Genomic DNA, 20,765 nt, shown 5'->3' on the forward strand with positions numbered 1-20,765 from the left:
AGCCATGGAAAGGTTTTTAAAAGAATTTGTCCATAGATTTTTTTTTTAGAAATAGTTCATCTATAGAAAAATTTAGCATAGTGGTGGAAGGAAAATATAATTATTGTTTTGTTGATGATTTAATATGCATCGATGGTCATGCATTGATAAGAAAAATATGCGATGTGATGATCACACGATAATCTAAAGGTTATGCAGTATGCGTTAGTCATTTATGCGATGATCATACGTTCCTGCCAAAAGTTTTCTTACTCTCTCGCCAAGTATAACGAGAACGCAAGTTTCTCGGAAAGATCCGAGGTCGAACATAGGGACTTGCAACTAAAGGATGCTTGTAAAGTGATGTGTTTGAGGCGGTGAATAAAAAAAAAAAAAAGAAGTTAATTAGCCATGCACTACTCCTACTTCTAGCTAAACAGACTAAGCAATTGAAGTTTGACTATGAGGATTGGTAGAGATGCATGGAGAAGTAGGGTTGGGGGAGAAAGTTTCACCAAATCATTAAGTTTGGTTGCAAGGGTAATCCTAGCTCGCACATCGCATACCTCTCAGTGGTCAGTCGCATGCTTATATCTCTATAACGCATGGTTGCGTTGAACATAAAATTATTCCCATCTTTAGGAACGCTACTCACTTTGTTTAGCGAGTTCCACTACTTACCCTCTCGAGCAGTTGGTTATAACTACTCAACTCATAAACAGGCATTGCGATAGCCTCACATTAAGTAAAGAGGATTGACTCACAATACTCGCGCAACATATACCTTTCGATGGGTTGCTACATACGTCATATCTTTATGCCACATGATTGAATATGCGATAACTCTTGCAATCTTCACTTAACTCATTAAAATGAACGTAAAAGATGATAAAGTAGAAGAAGATGAAAATTGTGTTGAAGGAACTAGAGAGATGCATTGATTACAAAATGTATTAATGTCTTAAGCCAAAATGTAATACAATATAGAGGTAAGAAGAGAGGTGGAGGGCTAGATGTAGACAATCTCTTGCTTCCATCAGATGTATGTCAAGGCTGCCGGTGGTGCCATGGATGGGCGGTGGAGTAGTCTCTCTCGAGCTCTATCTCCGGTGAAGCTTCGGTCATTAATCGAAAATAGTTGAGGGAATGAAGAACACTCAAAGACTGTCTGCTCATGCTATCGTCTGTGATCACAAGAATCTGCCTAAGGTAGAGACTTATATGCTTTGAATTTGGGCTTCAAGGCTCTATTTATAGAGCTCAAACGCCGACAACATTGGTAATCCTGCACTGAATCTCTACCATCCTTGTTGTGGTAGGTGAAATGTCATCATAACCTTATCTATTTGACACGCCCAAGGTATGAGTCATAATTGCGTCTTTTGAAGTATCAACGTATCCCACCCACTTTGTAATCATCCTCTATCCGACTATCACTCTATAGTTGTAGCATTCCATGCGATGAACTTGTCTTTATGAAAATCACCGCATTCGATCAACTTTGCGATGGCCTGGGATCAACGCATGCGATTGATTCCTGTGATAACTACAAAAATAGACATTTTGATGCAAGATAACGCATGATATAGGGTTAGCGAGAGTTTTAAGCGCTGATCAACGCAAACTCATTTTTCAACAAGAATTCTTATCAATATCAACGCATATTCTGTTCATCAACCCTCATAATTTTAAATAAAGGCTATAATAGCTTGTATTTCTACAAGCTATCACATAGGAAATTTTTTAGAAAGAGTTGATCAATAGAAAAGTTTTTAGTTTTTGGGTTATTTTATGAAACTTTCCATTTATGGATGGAATATCTCGGTTCTTTTTCCGAATCAGGGAAAAGCTTTTGTTAACGAAAAAAACCGAACCGGTGGATGACTCTAAACTGCAGATGGGAAAATCACGGAGGAGCCAAGTTTTGCGGCACCCAAAAACTCCGATGAATATGAAACACACACAACCACGCAAACCTATATTAACAAATTATCGCTGAAGGCTGAAGAGTTTGGAAGGCCGTCGGAGGAACACAACCACCGATTGAGAGTGCACCGTCGTCTCATCTTCAGAGACTACGGAAGCACCGATAATAACACCGATGAAAATTTCAGGACAGAATTCGAGTCAATAGAATGGGCAACAAAATTGCAAGAACAACCCAAGTCTCCGACTTGGAGTTCTACCTTCATGACCTACCTTCCAGCTACAATTTGGTTCTCAAAGAGGTACTTGGGCGAGGTCGGTTTTTGAAGTCGATTCTTTGCAAGCACGATGAGGGCTTAGTCCTCGTCAAGGTTTACTTCAAACGAGGCGACTCCATCGATCTCAAAGAGTATGAGCGCCGTCTCTCTCAGATCAAAGAGATTTTCCTTGCCCTTCCCCACCCTCACGTTTGGCCATTCCAGGTTTCTTTAATACGCACTTGTTACATTGTGTTGAAATTGCAATTGCTCTTGGAATTTACTTCCCTTTTTGTGGTTTTTAATAACATTTGGGAAATGGATGGAGTTCTCCTGGTCGTGAAATTATCTGTTTTGCCCAACTAATATCGGCTTATAGCTTAATTTGATCCTGCTGAGTTCAGCAAATTGCTTTAGATTCTTAGGATTAGGATGGGAGTGATAATTTGTTTCTTTCTGTTAATTAATCAAGATGCTAATACAAAAGAGGCTCTTGGGGAACTTAGGGTGGGGATGGGTGTGACCCACTATTTTGTTTCAGAGGGGTGGAAAATTTTAGTGTTACTGTGTACGTGATGATACAATGTAGCTGTTTGAGTTGAGAAGCGTGTGAAAAGATATAGAGTTATTCTGTACCTTACCTGGGGTGGAGGGAGCTTGCTTCTTGAATCCTTATTTGTTTGGATTCTTCTCATGCTCTACTGACATGTTATCTGCAGATTTGGCAAGAAACAGATAAGGCAGCCTATGTGTTGAGGCAGTACTTCTTCAACAATTTGCATGATCGCTTAAGTACTCGACCTTTCCTCAGTGTCATTGAGAAGAAATGGTTGGCATTTCAGGTCATATTATTATCATCATCATCATTTTTCATTTATATTGAGAATTTTGATTGCCTATGTTTTTTTTTAAATCATCATCATGCGTATTTCTCTTAATTCCTTTATTTTCTGGTTGATTGCAGTTACTCCTTGCAGTCAAACAAAGCCACGAGAAAGGAATTTGTCATGGTTAGCTCAGTATTGTGGTAGATTCGTGCTATTTTCTGGATGCCAACCTAACTTGCTGGTTTATTTTCCTCTTTTACATCTTTGTAGGTGACATTAAGTGTGAGAATGTACTTGTTACTTCTTGGAATTGGCTCTACCTTGCTGATTTTGCGTCATTCAAACCCACTTACATTCCTTATGATGACCCCTCGGATTTTTCCTTCTTCTATGACGCTGGTGGAAGAAGGCTCGGTTATCTAGCACCTGAGGTCTAATTCTTTTCCTGCCTGTCTATTTTTCATTTTCTTCTTTTGTCAAAATCTCTCTTATAAGCTATAATACGAGCTTCTAGAGTAACTGTTAAAGTGTGTCGATATATATATAGGAAACAATAGAGAAATATAATAAACTCAAAAGAGGGGCACAAAAAAGGGGATGAGAGGGCCCCCTCCCAAGAGGAACAAAAAAGCTCGAGTTTCCAATCCTCCAGGATTAACGCTAGGCTATAGTTGCAAGAAAACTCCTTGTGTCTAAGACACCATAAAGAAGAAGTAAGCTGTACATAATTACACAAGGTGTGGACTTATCTTCAAAAGTTTTTCCGTTTCTTTCTTTCTATATTTCCCAAAGCAGGGCATGGGATGCGATCTCCATAAAATTCTGTCCTTTCCTTTTAAGTTCCACCCTTGAAGCGAAGCATGTAGATAACTAAAGTAATGGTATCAGTTCCACTACATGTAGAGAAAAGAGCTTGAAAAAGATGATGGGATGAAATTAGGAAAGTTTCTCCAAAAGTTCTCTACAAGTAACTTTCCCAAAGCATTTCATCTTGAAGGACTCTTTTAAGAATTCTTGCCTTAAAGAAAAACCATTGGTTGATCAAAATTCGGATTTGCTGGAAGTTAGACGCACCTCTTCTCAAGGACTGCTCCAAAACATCAGGTCAACTCCCCTATCTTCCCACCCTCCTCTCTTTGAACACTTTGTTTTTTCCTTGCCTAATTCGGAGTTAAATTTTCTGAGAGGTTCACCAAGATACTCCTTGGTTACATCTTCAAAAATAAAGGGGGAAGCTCTCATTGATTCCCCTTTCAGCGTGAGTAGTGAAGAAGCTGATTGGTTCAATATAGATGAAGAATTAGAGGATCCAAGGAAAGCACCTCTCATAACCGACTTAAATCCCCTGTTTCAGACAGAGGATGAAAAGCCTTCAGAAGCAATAGTTCCCGACAACATTTCTCCAGCCATTTCGTTTGATCTTCTAGCCCACCTGACGTCCATAGTCACTGATTGCAGACTTGTATTGGATTGATAGTTGACTGCTGAGGCAGCACTCAAAATTTCAGTTTACAAAAACGAAAATTGTGTCATGGAATACGAGAGGCCTAAAAGATGCTAATAAGAGATTGGCTCTCAAGCGATTTTTAAAGAAACATAATCCATCAGTAGTTTTAATCCAAGAATAAAAAAAAGAAAGTTTCGAAGCAAGCTTCATCGAATCCCTTTGGAGCTCCAAAGAGATAGGCTAGGATTTTGTTGGATCTTATGGCACTTCTGGTGGACTACTGACAATGTGGGACTTGAGTTTGATTTCTGTGGAAGAAATTTTGAAAGGTGGGTATTCTTTATCAATTAAATGCACCACTGTTTGTAGAAAGACTTGTTGGATCACTAATGTTTTATGGGCCAAATGACTACAAAGAAAGGAAATTTGTTTGGCCAGAACTACTCTCTCTTTCAGATTATTGTGTGGAAGCTTGGTGCATCGGTGGAGACTTCAATATTACAAGATGGGCCCACGAGAGATTCCCTGTGGGCAGAAGCACCAAAGGTATGTGGAAATTTAATGATTTCATAGACCAAGCCAAACTTCTGGAGGTCCTGTTGAGAAATGGCAATTTTACTTGGTCAAGGGAAGGTGCTTCAGTTTCAAGATCTCTATTAGACCGCTTTTTCATCTCTAAAGCTTGGGACAAGATGTTTGAAAGCTCTAGAGCCAACAGACAAGTCCGTACTTTCTCCAATCACTATCCAATCTTACTAGAAGCTGGTTCATTTAGCTGGGGCCCCTTCCCTTTTAGATTCTGCAACAGCTGGCTGCTCAACAAGGATTGTGTCAAACTCATCGAGACAGCTTGGTTGACTCGTGATGTTGATGGTTGGGCTGGATTTGCCCTTAATCAAAAATTGAAAAGGGTGAAATCAGTTGTCAAGGCTTGGCATTCCAAATTCCAAGAAGATCAAAGAAGGAAAGAAGAGGGGTTGTTAAAAAAAATTGAAAAATGGGACGCTCTTGCTGAAAGTTCTACCCTCTCTAATAGTGAAATTGCAATTCGATCCTCTCTGAAATCTGATTTAATATCTATAGGCTGGAGGAAGTTAATCTAATTCAGAAAAGTAAGTTGAACTGGCTCAAATTGGGAGATGAAAATACGAGCTTCTTTCATAGATTCTTAGTAGCAAAAAAGAGAAGAAACTTCATCTCTGAACTAGTAGATGATTAAGGGGTGCCAACTAAATCTTGTAGAGAGATTGAAAGCCTAATCCTGAATTTCTATAGTAGCATCTTTCTCAAATGTCCGGGGAGGAGGTGCATTCCCTTAAACCTAGATTGGCCGTGCATCAACTCAAACCAGAATTTGACGTTATAAGCTAAGTTTTCAATTTCAGAAATAAGATCAGCCATAAAAAACCTTGGTAAATGTAAAGCCCCTGGCCCAGATGGTTTCACCATTGAGTTTTTGTTGAAATTTTGGAACCTGGTTAAGGCAAGCTTCCACTCCATCTTTGAGGAATTCTACAAGAATGGAAGGCTTAATGCTTGTATAAAAGAAAACTTCATCTGCTTAATTCAAAAGAAGAAAGTAGCAGTTGTAGTCAGAGATTTCAGGCCAATCAGTTTAACTACTGTGACTTATAAGGTCATTGCAAAGGTGCTGGCCGAAAGACTAAAATCGGTGATGCCTAATATCATTGCTCATTCCCAAAGTGCTTTCATTGAAGGAAGGCAGATTTTGGATCCTATTCTTATAGCTAATGAAGCGGTGGAAGAGTATCGAGTAAAAAAGCAGAAGGGGTGGATTCTCAAGCTAGACATGGAGAAGGCTTTCGACCGTATTGAATGGGATTTCTTAGAAAAAGTGTTGAGAAACAGAATTTCAGCTAGAAATGGATAGAGTGGATTATGGGGTGTGTCAAAAATCCAATGTTTTCAGTCTTCATCAATGGTAGACCAAGGAGAAGAGTGGCTGCCATAAGAGGAATAAGGCAAGGTGATCCCTCTCACCTTTCCTTTTCCTTCTAGTTAGTGAAGTGTTGAGCGCTTTGGTGAACAAGCTTATTCAATCCGGTCTTGTTGAAGGCTTTTTGGTTGGCAAAGAAAAGATTCGTGTTTCCATTCTTTAGTTCGCAGATGACACGTTATTATTTTGTAAGCATGACAGCACCATGCTTGCTAAACTCAAGCAAACAGTGGAGTTTTTTTGAATGGTGTTCGGGTGAGAAAGTGAATTGGGAAAAATCAGCCCTTTATGGTATCAACGTTGATGAAAGCGAGATGCTATCCACAACCACATCACTGAATTGCAAGGCTGACCACCTTCCTTTCTTTTACCTAGGTTTGCCTCTAGGTGGTTATCCGAAAAAACTGTCCTTTTGGCTATCGGCATTGGATAAATTCCAAGCTAAACTGGATAAATGGAAAAGATTCAACCTCTCAAGAGGAGGTAGACCTACTTTATGCAAGTTAGTCCTATCAAATCTTCCATCTCATTACATGTCAATCTTTCTTATGCCTGAAGGAGTTATTTAAAAAATGGAGAGGATAACAAGGAACTTCTTTTGGGAGGGTCATAATGGTAGTAAGTTAAATCACTTGGTGAAGTGGGCTTCGATGCAAAAACCCTTAGCTGATGGAGGCCTCGGTCTGGGTGGCTTCAAAACAATGAACCTAACACTCCTAGCTAAATGGGGGTGGAGGTACACTAACGAGGAGGACTCCTTCTGGGGCCAGGTAATCAGAAGCATTCATGGTAAGATTCCTTTAATTGGCACACGACAGGCAAAGGTGGTAGAAGCTTTATCTCTTATACACATCTAGATGTGTATAAGAGACAGATTCGAATTCTTGGCTGAAAGTTGAGTCTCTGGCCATGTTCAAGCTTGGAAATGGCAGCCGGATTGCGTTTTGGCTAGACCCTTGGGAAGGAGTGACTCCCTTCAATATCTTGTTTCCATGTCTTTTCAGAATCACCATGTTTCCAAAAGGATCCGTAGCTGACCATTGGGACAACCTTTTGGTCTCATGGTCAATCTCATTCAGCCGATTACTTAAGGATGAGGAGGTGCTTGCATTTCAAGAGCTGCTTGGGAAACTCGCAGCAAGAAGAGTCTCAGATGCGTTTGACAAAAGGGTGTGGTCCATTTCAGCCTTGGGCCTTTTAACGTTCAACTCTCTTAAAATCCACCTTTCCCCCCCTCCCCTTTGGATAAGTCTCTCCTTTCGGCCCTTTGGAAAATGAATAGCCCTCGAAGAGTTAGCATTCTCATCTGGATAATGCTATTTGGCCAGCTGAATGTTGCCTCGATTTTACAAAGCAAATTGCCATCTAACTCCCTCTCCCCTTCTATATGCCTGTTGTGCCTTCATTCTGATGAAGATCCTTTCCACCTCTTCTTTTTGTGCTTATACTCAGCTTGGTGTTGGGAGAATTTACTGTCCATCTTCAATCTATCATGGGCAATGAGCAATGATTTTTGGGGAAACGTGCAGCAACTTTTAGTTGGAACAAACCTCCATAATTCCATCCGTTTACTTTAGATTAACGCGGTCAAAGCTCTATTGGTAGATTTATAGTTTGAGAGAAATCAGAGGGTGTTTCATGATAGATCTCTTGGGTGCCAAGATCGCCTTGAATCTGCCCGTCGTCATGCTTCTTCTTGGTGTATCCTCTCCAAACACTTTAATAGCTACAGTATAACGGATCTCAACATCAACTGGAGAGCTTTTGTCTCCCATCCTAACGGTGGATTTTAGCTTCATCAGCTGTCTGTTCTCTCCCGTTTTTTCAGCTTTGTTTTTTCTCTCTTTCCTTCTTCTCTTCTTTTAAGCTTTCCCCATTTCGGCCAATTATTTGGGCCTTGTTATGCTGTTTGTTTCATGTTTTGACTTCTTATTATTATTAGCTTTGGTTCTCTTTTTTGGATGTGATGAGGGCGTAAGGGGGTGTCAACCTAGTTGAGATGTCCGGGTGCGCTAGCTGATCCTAAAGTCTTGGCTTTTTGCCCATTGTATAATCCTCTTGTACTTTGGGCTTTAGCTCACAATTCTCTCAATATAGTGAATCGTTTCCTTTTTTAAAAAAAAAAAAAAAAAAAAAAAAAAAACTTATTTAATGATATATTCCTCTACCTTACATAGTCATGTTTTTGGAACACAGTATCCTTGAAGAAAATGAAACAATAATGTAGTATTTTTCTATTACATAGCTCAATTCTTTTGTATTCTTGGTCTTTTTTGAGTTCCTACATAGGGTTGGTGCACCATTCTTCCAATTTTGACAAGTACTCGAAGTTTTCTTTCGAAGTATTGCTAATAAATAAACAAGGTCAAAAGTCTATGCAAGCATGTCACTACGTGAAAATTAATGCTTTGTACCATATTATCTTATTTATATTTATATAGAGTCTGAAAGTTTCAGGACTTCTATTTTGCACAATCCTTTGGAATCCTTTTATCATTTGAGAAGTAGCTTTCTAGTATCCTGTTTATGTAATGCATATTACTTAAGGGGGTCCAATTTTCATTTCTTGTTTTCAAACTTAACACATCAGTTACTTGTGTGCTAAGATCGCCATTGACTGGCAACCCTAGTAGTAAATAGTAAAATCTGTTTGCCAAATTTTATCTTATTTGAATAAATAATTTTGTCTTGGTTGTCTTTGGGGTTTTGCCGCCATCTTTCTAATAGAGAGGTATTAAATCTTGGATGTGTGGGGCTTCTTTGTTTTCCTCGTGATCAGCTCATGTCTCCAGGGCAAAGAGACATTGGAATTGGACCTTCGATGCTTTGAGGCACTTCTTGTGTTGCTCTTTTTTTCATTTGTTGTCTGTCCCTTCCTTGCCCATTTTCGCCTCTGCTTTCTCCTTGTTCTGGAAGGTTAAAGTCTCTATGAAGGTAGATTCTTTTTTTGTGTGGCAAATTTTACATGGAAAAGTCTTAACATTTTGGACCATGTCCAACTTTACTCTTCTTTGGTGCTGTTCTCGCAGTAGTGCATTCTCTGCAAGCATCAATAAGAGGATCTTTGCATTTGTTGTGGGAATTCCTGTTTGCTTCGTCTCTTTGAGCTCATTGGTTGAACCCTTTTGATTTTTTTGGGGTTTGGAATACAGGCGGTTTCGTCACTGCAGAGGTGCTCCTAGTTTCTTTGTTGTCTTATGGCATATTTGGCTTGACCATAATAATTGGATCCTTAGACAGGTTGAGAGGCTGTGTGGAGAGGTTTGGGAGGTGGCGAAGTTTAAAACCTCCCTATGAGCATTAGTCACTAAAGTCTTTTTGTAATTATGATCTTAGTTTGTCCTAAATCGCCAATTGACCCACAATCTTAAGCTAGTGGATGGAGGTAGATTTAATTATATATCATCTAACACTCCTGTTCATTTGTGGGCTTGAAATATGAAGGAATGCCCAACAAGTGGAAATCAATATTAATTGGGGAGGAAATAACATTGCAGGGGCTTAAACACAGGACCTTCCTAAACTACCTACTCTGATACCATCTTAAATCATCGATTGATCCAAAAACTTGAATTGATGAGTGAAGGTAGATTTAGTTATATATCGTAGAATAGTTTGATTTTGTTGGATTAGAGTCATTTTTTAAAATTAGTTATTAGCGTCCTTTTTTTTTCTTTTTTCTGTGTCCTTGTTATTTATTCATTTTTCTCAATGAAAATTGGGTTTTTACAAAAAAAACCCGTCCTCTCTTCTGTTATCTGCTTTCTCATGTCACCTTGTGGGCTTTTGTTGACTCTTGTGTGGTTGTTCCTTTTACTTTTTATATGGTCTAAAAAGGCTGTATAATACAATTATTTATTTATGTTTAGCAATATTACATCTATCTTCAATTTCTCATTGTTTCCAAACCTTTAGAGATTTTATGAGCATGGAGGTGAGTTGCAGGATGCACATGATGCCCCTTTAAGGCCATCTATGGACATATTTTCTGTAGGGTGAGTGATCTTTATATTAGCTCTTTAGTTTATTAGCACTTTTTTAGTAATTTTGTGTGCATCAATGTGTGACATTTTCTATTCAAGATGTATGGTTGAAAGCTATCAAATGTTAAAACAAAAGAGTAGAAAGCGTTACGGTGAAATTCTTTCGGCAAACAACATTAACATTTTCTTTTGTTGCATAACTTGAAACATGATGGATGCTTCTGACATTTTTTCATTGCTTAATTGAAATCATAATTATCTTTGATTTTCTCCTCAGAAGGACTAAAGTGCTCCCACCTTCCAATATGTTTCAGGTGTGTAATTGCAGAACTTTTTCTGGAGGGGCAACCATTATTTGAACGCTCTCAGCTTATTTCTTATCGTAGAGGACAATATGACCCGAGCCAACATCTTGAAAAGGTACCTTTTTCTTTACGTATGTTCTATTTTACCAACCTAAGAAGCACAGACACTGACACGTGACACGGATACGATACGACACCGACATGGCGACACGCCAATTTCTAATAAAGTCATGTCGGGGACACGTTATCTTTTGTTTTTTCTCTTCTTTTTTTACAAAAATAAATATATGTTGTGTATATAAACATATTGTGAAATATTACCTTTAAAAACATCAAAATTACTACTATACAATTCATGAAAAAGACATTAGATAAAATGACCAACGGTCCAACGCCATAAGTCATGACAATATCTGAGTTCTAATAAGTTATTAACTAGTTTAGCACAACAAAACTACAAAATAGAATCAAACTAGCCTTCGATATATTTTAAATTAAAAAAAAAAGCCTTCATATTTTAAATAAACAAGCCTTCCAAAAAAGCTTTTAATTTTAAATAAAAAAGTGTAAAGGAAAAAAAGGAAAGATTTAAGAGAAAGGGAAAAAAATAAAAAAATAAAAAACAGAAATAGAATGAGTCATGGAGGTCTCAAGTGGATGCGTTTGAGGAATAAGGAGAAATCGATGTGGGTGTGGGAGTTCAGCAATTGTACGAAAAGTAGGTCAGTCAACAGAAAAAAACCCTCAAAAAGGTTTAAAAAAATGATGGGCTGGGCTTGGGCTTAAAATGACCCATTTTAGTTGTTTCTCTTTTAACAATTTGCAGCTTGCCGTGTCTTGGAGGTGTCTCAGCAGTGTCCTGCTGTGTCCGGAATAGAAAATTTAATAATAAAATAATCGACATGCCAGCTGGTGTGTTGGACACATGTCAGGGCGTGTCAGTGTTAGACACCTGTCGGACATTGGTACTTGGCCATTTTAGAAGTGTCTGTGCTCTATAGTTACCAACCATGGTCCAAACTTGTCATGTCGATGGATCTTTCATTTTCCAATATTAACAAGATCTGTTCAGTCAGTATCTGTTCCTCATGCTTCAATCACCCTACTTGTTGGATGTTGAAGTCCTTTCATTTTCCCTCTCTTTGAGTAAAAGTTCCAATGGCTGTGACTTGTGCGTTTTTATGTTTAAATCCTATGTTAGATGCTTTAAATTATTATAACTACCATGACTTAAGAAAAGCTTCGATGTTTGATACTTTTTTTAACCAAGTCATTCTCAACAAAATTTGTTTCTTAATTTTTAGAGTACCTGTTGTGCAGATCCCAGATTCTGGAATCCGCAAAATGATACTTCATATGATCCAGCTGGAACCAGAATTACGTCTTTCTGCTGAAAACTATCTGCAGGATTATGCAAATGTTGTGTTCCCCAACTATTTCTCGCCATTTCTGCATAACTTCTATTGCTGTTGGAATCCTCTTCATTCTGATACAAGGGTAATACTTTGTTGCACAACATTTGAACGTTTGATTGCTAGGTATCCTTTATGACACATTCATCACCACCTTGTAGGTTGCATTGTGCCAGAAAGTTTTTCCCAAGATTCTTGAGCAAATGACAAGTTGTGGGTCAAGTAGATTGACTGGTACTGAAAAAGGCTCACCCACACATAACATGAGTGGATGGTCACAAGATATGAATATGAAACAGAATAAACATCTGATAAAGATAGAGAGCACAGAAAAAGGACTACCACGTGATCAATTTGAACTTCTTGGTGATGTTGATACTCTGTTCAGGGATGTAAAGCAGAATAATTATCGTTCTGGTCCTGAACAGCTGCTGGAGGAAGAAGCCACCAAGAGTATTACTAACGGTGGAGATCAGTCTCCCGGTGAGCTGTTCCATAGCATCTCCAATGCATTCAGGAAAAATGACCACCCTTTTCTGAAGAAGATTACCATGAACAATTTGAGTTCACTGATGTCCAGCTATGATAGTCAATCTGATACATTTGGCATGCCTTTCTTACCATTACCTGAAGATAGCATGAGATGTGAAGGCATGGTTCTTATTGCCAGCCTGCTTTGTTCCTGCATACGCAATGTCAAGTTACCACACTTGAGGAGGGCAGCTATACTTTTGCTGAGGTCTTCTGCTTTATACATTGATGATGAGCATCGCTTGCAACGAGTACTCCCTTATGTTATTGCCATGCTCTCAGATTCTGCGGCAATTGTTCGTTGTGCAGCATTGGAAACTTTATGTGACATTTTGCCTTTAGTGCGAGATTTTCCTCCGAGTGATGCAAAAATTTTTCCTGAGTATATCCTTCCAATGCTTTCAATGATTCCTGATGATCCAGAGGAAAGTGTGAGGATTTGTTATGCCAGTAATATTGCCAAGCTGGCACTGACTGCTTATGGATTCTTGATTCACTCTATAAGCTTGAGGGAAGCAGGAGTCCTCGATAAATTAAGCATATCACAGAAGCCATCAGCTCCGAGCAGTGAGACATCTGGACAACTTGGGAAGCTACATGGTGATGTCCAGCTTGCCCAACTGAGAAAGTCTATTGCAGAGGTTGTTCAAGAACTTGTTATGGGTCCAAAGCAAACTCCTTCCATCCGGAGAGCACTTCTAAAGGACATCGGTAATCTTTGCTGTTTTTTTGGCCAGAGACAGAGTAACGAATTTCTCTTGCCTATCCTTCCTGCATTTTTGAATGATCGAGATGAGCAACTGAGGGCAGTGTTCTATGGACAGATAGTGTATGTTTGCTTCTTTGTTGGTGAAAGGAGCGTGGAGGAGTATCTTTTACCATATATTGAGCAGTCCTTAAAAGATACTTCAGAGGCTGTTATTGTTAATGGATTGGATTGCTTGGCTATTTTGTGTAAAAGAGGTTTCTTGAGGAAGAGGATATTGCTTGAGATGATTGAGCATGCTTTTCCATTGTTATGTTATCCCAGTCAATGGGTAAGAAGGTCAGCTGCTACTTTTATTGCTGCTAGCAGCGAGAGGTTAGGTGCAGTTGATTCCTATGTTTTTCTTGCTCCAGTTATACGGCCCTTCCTTCGTAGACAACCAACATCTTTAGCTTCTGAGAAAGCCCTACTTTGTTGCTTGAAGCCTCCAATCTCCAGAGAAGTATATTATGAAGTTCTAAAAAATGCCAGGAGCTCAGATATGCTGGAAAGGCAAAGGAAGATATGGTACAACTCTTCACCTCAGTCTGTAAATTGGGACAGTATAGATTTACTCAAGAAAGGAATGGGAGAGTTAAATTTAATGAAGAGCTGGCCAAGCAAACCTCAAAGCTCTGATGGTCAAAACCCTGCCAATGGTTTATTCTATCCCCCAGAGCTAATTGATGGTGATAATGGTAATGAAAAGTTGAGAGGGATTAAAACTCCTGCATCCATTGTGTCAAGCAAAGTTGACATTAGTGATCCTGTATTCTCAGAGAAGTTGCAACTCTCGGGCTTTATCTCACCACAAGTTAGTGGCGTCAGTAGTTTTGTTCTTGACAAAACATCAGAAGGCATTCCTTTGTACTCCTTCAGTTTGGACAAGCGGGAAACAGGGTTTCATTCTGCGGCTTCTGATTCTCCATTAGAATTGAATTCTCTAGAATTTGATTCATCATCCATTCCTTGGATGGACCCTGTAAATAAATCATTTAATTTGGCTAGCTCAGCTCCAGCACCTAAACTTGTTTCAGGGTCCTTATGCATTGGCAGTGGCTCTAAACAGTTCTACAGAGTGGTTCATGAGCCAGATGGTAGAGAAAGTGATCAGACATCCTATATCAGTAGTAAATTGCAGGAGATGGGATCATCGAATACACTCAAAGGAAGTTCTTCAATGACAGAAGATGTTCCCTCTACAAATGATTTGACAGCATCACCATCTTTTACAAGAGCATCACCAATTCCAGACTCAGGATGGAGACCCCGCGGTGTGCTGGTTGCACACTTGCAGGAGCATCATTCTGCTGTCAATGACATTGCTGTTTCAACTGATCAAAGTTTTTTTGTTAGTGCATCTGAAGATTCCACTGTAAAGGTATGGGATTCAAGAAAGCTGGAGAAAGATATCTCGTTTAGGTCAAGGCTAACTTATCACCTGGAGGGAAGTCGAGCACTTTGTGCTGCTATGCTCCGGGGTTCTGCTCAAGTTGTTGTTGGTTCTTGTGATGGTTTGATTCATATGTTTTCTGTCGATTACTTCTCCAAAGGTATTGGCAACGTTGCCGAGAAGTGTTCAGGTATTGCTGATATTAAAAAGAAGGATATCAACGAAGGTGCAATTATTACCATGCTGAACTACTCTACTGATACCAGTCAGATGGTTATGTATAGTACGCAGAATTGTGGAATACATTTGTGGGACACTAGAACAAATGTCAATGTTTTTACATTGAAATCAACTCCCGAGGAGGGATATGTGTCATCTCTTTTGGCAGGCCCTTGTGGAAACTGGTTTGTCTCTGGGTCTTCGAGAGGTGTGCTGACACTTTGGGATCTGAGGTTCCTCGTACCTGTGAACTCGTGGAAATATTCAGTTTTGTGCCCCATTGAAAGGATGTGCCTCTTCGTGCATCCTCCAAATACTTCTGTTGCTACTGCTGCGAGGCCCCTAATTTATGTTTCTGCAGGCTGTAATGAAGTTTCCCTCTGGAATGCAGAGAATTGGAGCTGTCATCAGGTGCATGGTTATTTCTTTTAATCATTACATCTTTGATGCAATGTTATTGCGACTAAAGAATTCTTCTTATTGGCATAAATGAAGATCAGAACAGTTGTTTTATTGTTTGGATGGAACATTAAACATGAGGTTGTTATCTGAGTTTTTCTTGTATGTGGGGCCTTTATACTATACATAAGATATGATCGTCCTGAAAATAATTTAATATGCCTATGCCTCAAAAAATAAAGTAAAATAAATAAAAATAAAAATTAATGTCTTGAGTGTTCAACGTGGTTTGATTTTTGCCTGCTATTCAACAACTTCCTTATGTAGCAGATCACTTCACATATATTATGAGCATTCGAACTTTGCTATTTCATGTCTTCAAATATTCTGGCCACACAAGAAATGTTTACCCACCACCTTTTTAATTCATTTTTTAGCATTATATTTTCTTGGTTAAAATTTTCTATTACCAGTCATACAGGTGATAACTTCTCCTCAACAAACTATGGAGCAGATAATTGTGCATATCTTTAATACAATTTTAAAGGTTTGATGAGACATTAGTGTTTAATGCCTGAATTTTCAAGATCTTGAATAATTTGATGGTACAAGCTGAATATTGTTACATTGAACGTAATATATTTTATCTAAATTGTTCAACCTTTTCTGTTAGATATTGCGGGTGGCAAGTTATGACAATGAAACTGAAATGTCTGACCTACCTTGGGCCCTGGCTAAACCATCAAGCAAGGGAAATCCTATGCAAGATCTAAGACGCAATGTTAATCCAAAGTACAAAGTTGATGAGTTGAATGAACCTCCCCCTCGACTTCCTGGCATTCGCTCATTGCTTCCCTTACCTGGCGGTGATTTGTTGACTGGGGGCACTGACTTGAGAATACGTCGATGGAACCATTTCAGGTTTTTGTTTTACTTCCTTTCCTTTTTACTTGGTTACGGAGAAGTTTATTCACTCATTTTTGTTTTTGCAGTCCGGACAGAACTTACTGCGTCTGTGGACCAAATGTGAAGAGAATTGGAAATGAAGATTTCTATGAAACTAGATCTAGTTTTGGTGTGCAAGTTGTGCAGGTACTTTTGCTTTCCTTGAGTCAAAATTTGTGAGTGCGATCATAGGTTATCAATCTTAGATTATGCACTACCACATATCTGGTTATATTCATACCGCTAAAAAATTATGTTCGAGGAACAAAGTTCAATGTAGGTGTTTAAATTGTTTAACCAATTTGTGAAGATATCCCAGTAGTGAATGATGTTATTCTCTTGAAAAGCACATCAAACTTTTCATTTTGCCTTCTCTCATCATTTTATTTTGTGTTTGTTCCGAGTTTCTATTACTCCCTGTATTAAATCAATTGAAGTTGTAATTATGTGCAGTAGAAAATATGATATTTGCTGGACGTATTTTGAGCAATTGTGAGCAAACTGCTCACCGTTTTCCTAACAGCATAATACCTTTTTTATTTTTATTTTTTACACATTCCATTTGGTGTTTATCTGGTTATATATATAAGAAATGGTGCATAAATTTTTAAAAACCTGGCTTTGATTAGCGGGAGAGGAATAGTTTTATTGAGCTAGTTCTGTCTATTGCTTTTTCTTGGTGCAGAACTAAGCACCTTTTCATTCATCATAACTTATCTTTTTTGGTCAATAATTGGCACTCTCTTTTGTAATCACCTACAAGCATTTGGGATTTTCCTCTGATTTCATTTATGAATGAAATGTTTCTTTTAAAAAAGACAGATTAGTAGGAGAGGAATAGGTGAATCAGTAAACCCTGATAAGGTTAACCTACAGCAGGAGAGGGGAAGCAGGGGAAGGGAAGGAATAAAAGCAAGAAACCGTTACAGGAATAACCACAACCATGGGTGAAGTGGGGAGGAGGGAGGGAATTAATGATTAGGAAAGCAGCTCTTTGAGAAATCTTCGCACTTTCATCTCTCTTGTTGACTGGACTTGATTAGCAAACTTAAACATCGGGTTCTATCATAAACGTGATTGTAGAATAATGTCTGCACAATTGTTTGGAGATTGTTTATGGGTCTGGATGGAGGAGTCGTAGGGAAAAGAGGGTTAATTTGGGAACGTTTGGCTGCATAGATAGCTTATATAGAAAACTAGCTTTATATTGGTCTTCTAATCAATCAGGTATATTTGGGTAGTAATCACTTGAAAAGCTAGTTTGATTAAATTGTTTTCTCCTTCAGAACCATAATCAAAACAACGTACAGACATTTTCTAGACATTATCTTGATTTATAATAGTAGCTTGGAGCTCCCATAAACAGCTGTTGTCTCATGTTTTTAAACGTTCTCTGAATCTTTAACTGACTGCTTTTATATGCAAACAACAGTGCTTATGCATAATTATTTTCTGTTTTCTGACAAACAGGAGACTAGGAGACGACCTCTGTCAACAAAGTTGACCACAAAGGCTATTCTCGCTGCTGCTGCAACTGATTCAGCTGGTTGCCATCGGGACTCCATTTTATCTTTGGCCTCTGTGAAGTTGAACCAGAGACTCCTATTATCAGGCAGTAGGGATGGAGCTATTAAAGTTTGGAAGTAAACAATACGAGTAAACTCTCTGATTTCCTGTACATACTTAGGACGAATGCTAATTATAATTGCACATGTTGTTAGGCTAAAAAGATTAGTTTGTAGCAAGGTATATCAGCGAGCTGTAATGTCTTCCTTTTAACATATATTGGATTATATGTTATAGGCGTTTCTTCTTTGTACAGCATCTGCAGTGAAGCATATAAAAAAGGAAAAATTATCAATTGTTAGATTTATAATTCTTCGGTATTGATAGTGCAGTGAGTATTATTATCATTTCAAGTATTACTTGAATTTTGATTTCTCGTTTATTTGGTTATTTTCCGAGGATGTTTATACGTTTATTGGTTTCTGTTTTTGGAGACTTTTGTGGAAGAAATTGTACTCTAGGTGATAAACACACAATTAATGCTGTGGCTATTTCTTGGTGGTCATGCCTAGTTTCTTGATTCTGGATTTTGTTGGTTAAAAATGCAAGTCTTAGGAATATGTGGTCTATATCAGGCTATCAGCAAACGTAGTCCTCATCAGTGTACAACAAACCCCCTGTTGCCCCTTCCACGTTCCCTGAGGAGGCGATGATGGAGATGGGAGATGGTAGAATTGTTTTGTACATGGAGCTTTGCTTTTTAGCTTAGTAAATTTTACACCTATTTGATAATCATTTGATTTCCATCCATAAGTTTCTATGTTTTGTTATTTACTTATTAAACCCAAGTCAAAATTCGAAAACTTAAAATAAAAAAATCGTTTTCAAAAGTTCTGTTTGGTAATCACTTCGTTTTTTGTTTTTAGTTTTTGAGAATTGAGTCTATAGATACTATTTTCACTTCTAAATTTTTTTCTTTGTTATAGGGGTGAGTATCGGCCGGGCGGGATTGGTTTTCTAAGAAAACCGCCACCGAAACCGCCCTCTTCGATTTATAAAAGTCAAAACTGCTCATCAAGAATTTTTTGCTAAAACTCATCGGTCGATTTCAGGTCGGGTCGGTTTGGTTTTAACCCCTCCCTAATCACTTTGTTTTTTGTTTTTAGTTTTTGAGAATTGAGCCTATAGACACTATTTTCACTTCTAAATTTCTTTCTTTGTTATAGGGGTGAGTATCGGTCGAGCGGGGTTGATTTTCTAAGAAAACCGCCACTGAAACCGCCCTCTTCGATTTATAAAAGTCAAAAACTGCTCATAGAACAGAATTTTTTTGCTAAAACTTCATTGGTCGATTAGGGTTTAGGTTTCGGTTTGGTTTTAACACACCCCCCCCCCCCCCCAATCACTTCGTTTTTTGTTTTTAGTTTTTGAGAATTGAGCCTATGTGACACTATTTTCACTTCTAAATTTTTCTTTGTTATAGGGTTGAGTAATCGGTCGGCGGGGTTGATTTTCTAGAAAACCGCCACCGAACCGCCCTCTTCGATTTATAAGTCAAAACTGCTGATCAAGAATTTTTGCTAAAACTCATTGGTCGATTTCAGTTGGTCGGTTTGGTTTTAACCCCCCCAATCACTTCGTTTTTTGTTTTTAGTTTGTTGAAATTGAGCCTATGACACTATTTTCACTTTCTAAAAATAAATTTTTTTCTTTTTGTATAGGGGTGAGTATCGGTCGGGGCAGGGTTGTTTCTTAAAAAACCGCCACCGAAATGCCCTCTTCGATTTATAAAGTCAAAACTGCTCATCAGGAATTTTTTGCTAAAACTCATTGGTCGATTTCAGGTTGGGTCGGTTTGGTTTGTAACCACCCCCCCACCATCATTCGTTTTTTTTGTTTTTAGTTTTTGAGAATTGAGCCTATAGACACTATTTCACTTCTAAAATTTCTTTCTTTTGTTATGAGGTGAGTATCGTCGACGGGGTTGATTTTCTAAGAAAACCCCCACTGAAACCGCCCTCTTCGATTATAAAAGTCAAAACTGCTCATCAAAGAATTTTTTGCTAAAAACTCATCGGCGGTGTCAGGTTCGGGTCTGTCTTGGTTTAAACAACCCACCCCTCCTCTTTTTGCTTCTTCTTTCTAGCCCTCATTTAAGCTTATAAATTGGTTTTTTTTTTACACCACATTCTAATTTTTCTATTCTAATAGTTTACTGTAAACATATTCATTAAAAAAGGGGCCATTTAAAAAATATAGAATATTTTAATATTTACATTTTATAGTAAAAAATTTAAAAAGTACAAAGCACTTTGGAACTTTAGGTGTAAATATTTTTAGATTTTTATTTTTTTATTAATAAGAATTCCCTCAAAATAATACCTAAAGTAAAATAGCCATTCAATTATAAAATTCCAACATAATTTATATTAAATACTAATAGAAAATTCCAATACAATTTAGGATTTGAAAGAAGAGTGAAAAAATATCATTATGATATTTTGAAAGAAGGATTTTTAATTTTTAGGTTATTTTATTTTATTATTTATAATAACTAAAAGTATACAATAATAAATGGTGTTCGGAGTGAAATGTCGATTCTGTTCGGTCAGTTTTTATTGGAATTTTTAAAATCGACCCGATTAGTTTGGAAAAAACTGACCTCCAACCTTCGGTTTCAACCGATTTCGGTCGTTCGGCTCGATTTTTCGGCCATCCATGCTCACCCCTAGTTTGTTATCTATTTTTTATCAATGGTTTAAAAACTAAGTCAAAATTTGAAAACTTAAAATACTATCTCTTAAAATTTGTTTTTGCTTTTAGAATTGGATTAAGAATTCAACCATTATACTTAAGAAAGATGCAAATCATTGTAAGAAATGAGGAGAATATAGACTTAATTTTCAAAAAACCAAAAATGAAAATCGGAATAGT

The 20,765-nt window shown here is 37.9% G+C and overlaps 1 protein-coding gene across 2 annotated transcripts; it reads left to right on the forward strand.

Moving 5' to 3' along the window:
• The first annotated feature begins 1,777 nt into the window (after nt 1-1,777).
• On the forward strand, nt 1,778-18,244 carry LOC120071464 (serine/threonine-protein kinase VPS15). Of its 2 annotated transcripts, XM_039023762.1 has the most exons (11): nt 1,803-2,387; nt 2,882-3,004; nt 3,127-3,172; nt 3,260-3,420; nt 10,309-10,388; nt 10,691-10,796; nt 12,002-12,178; nt 12,255-15,392; nt 16,054-16,301; nt 16,373-16,472; nt 17,796-18,244. In XM_039023762.1, the coding sequence occupies exons 1-11, from the start codon at nt 2,115-2,117 to the stop codon at nt 17,970-17,972; spliced, it is 4,629 nt and encodes a 1,542-aa protein (XP_038879690.1). In that variant the 5' UTR covers nt 1,803-2,114; the 3' UTR covers nt 17,973-18,244. The 2 variants fall into 2 exon arrangements, 1 of the variants encoding a protein (XP_038879690.1); XR_005480267.1 differs by lacking the exons at nt 16,373-16,472; nt 17,796-18,244 and adding an exon at nt 15,854-15,927 and having other exon boundaries at nt 1,778-2,387; nt 16,054-16,194.
• Nucleotides 18,245-20,765: the final 2,521 nt, after the last annotated feature.

This window comes from Benincasa hispida, chromosome 2 (assembly GCF_009727055.1).
Source record: "Benincasa hispida cultivar B227 chromosome 2, ASM972705v1, whole genome shotgun sequence".
In the NCBI taxonomy this organism is placed as follows: Eukaryota; Viridiplantae; Streptophyta; class Magnoliopsida; order Cucurbitales; family Cucurbitaceae; genus Benincasa; species Benincasa hispida.

What these genes read in the sequence shown, in the direction of transcription:
- LOC120071464 (XM_039023762.1), top strand. Translation starts at nt 2,115, where the DNA reads ATGGGCAACAAAATTGCAAGAACAACCCAAGTCTCCGACTTGGAGTTC. An exon ending in CGAGAAAGGAATTTGTCATG is followed by an intron (nt 3,173 to 3,259) that starts GTTAGCTCAGTA and finishes ACATCTTTGTAG; the next exon opens with GTGACATTAAGTGTGAGAAT. An exon ending in CTCTTCATTCTGATACAAGG is followed by an intron (nt 12,179 to 12,254) that starts GTAATACTTTGT and finishes ACCACCTTGTAG; the next exon opens with GTTGCATTGTGCCAGAAAGT.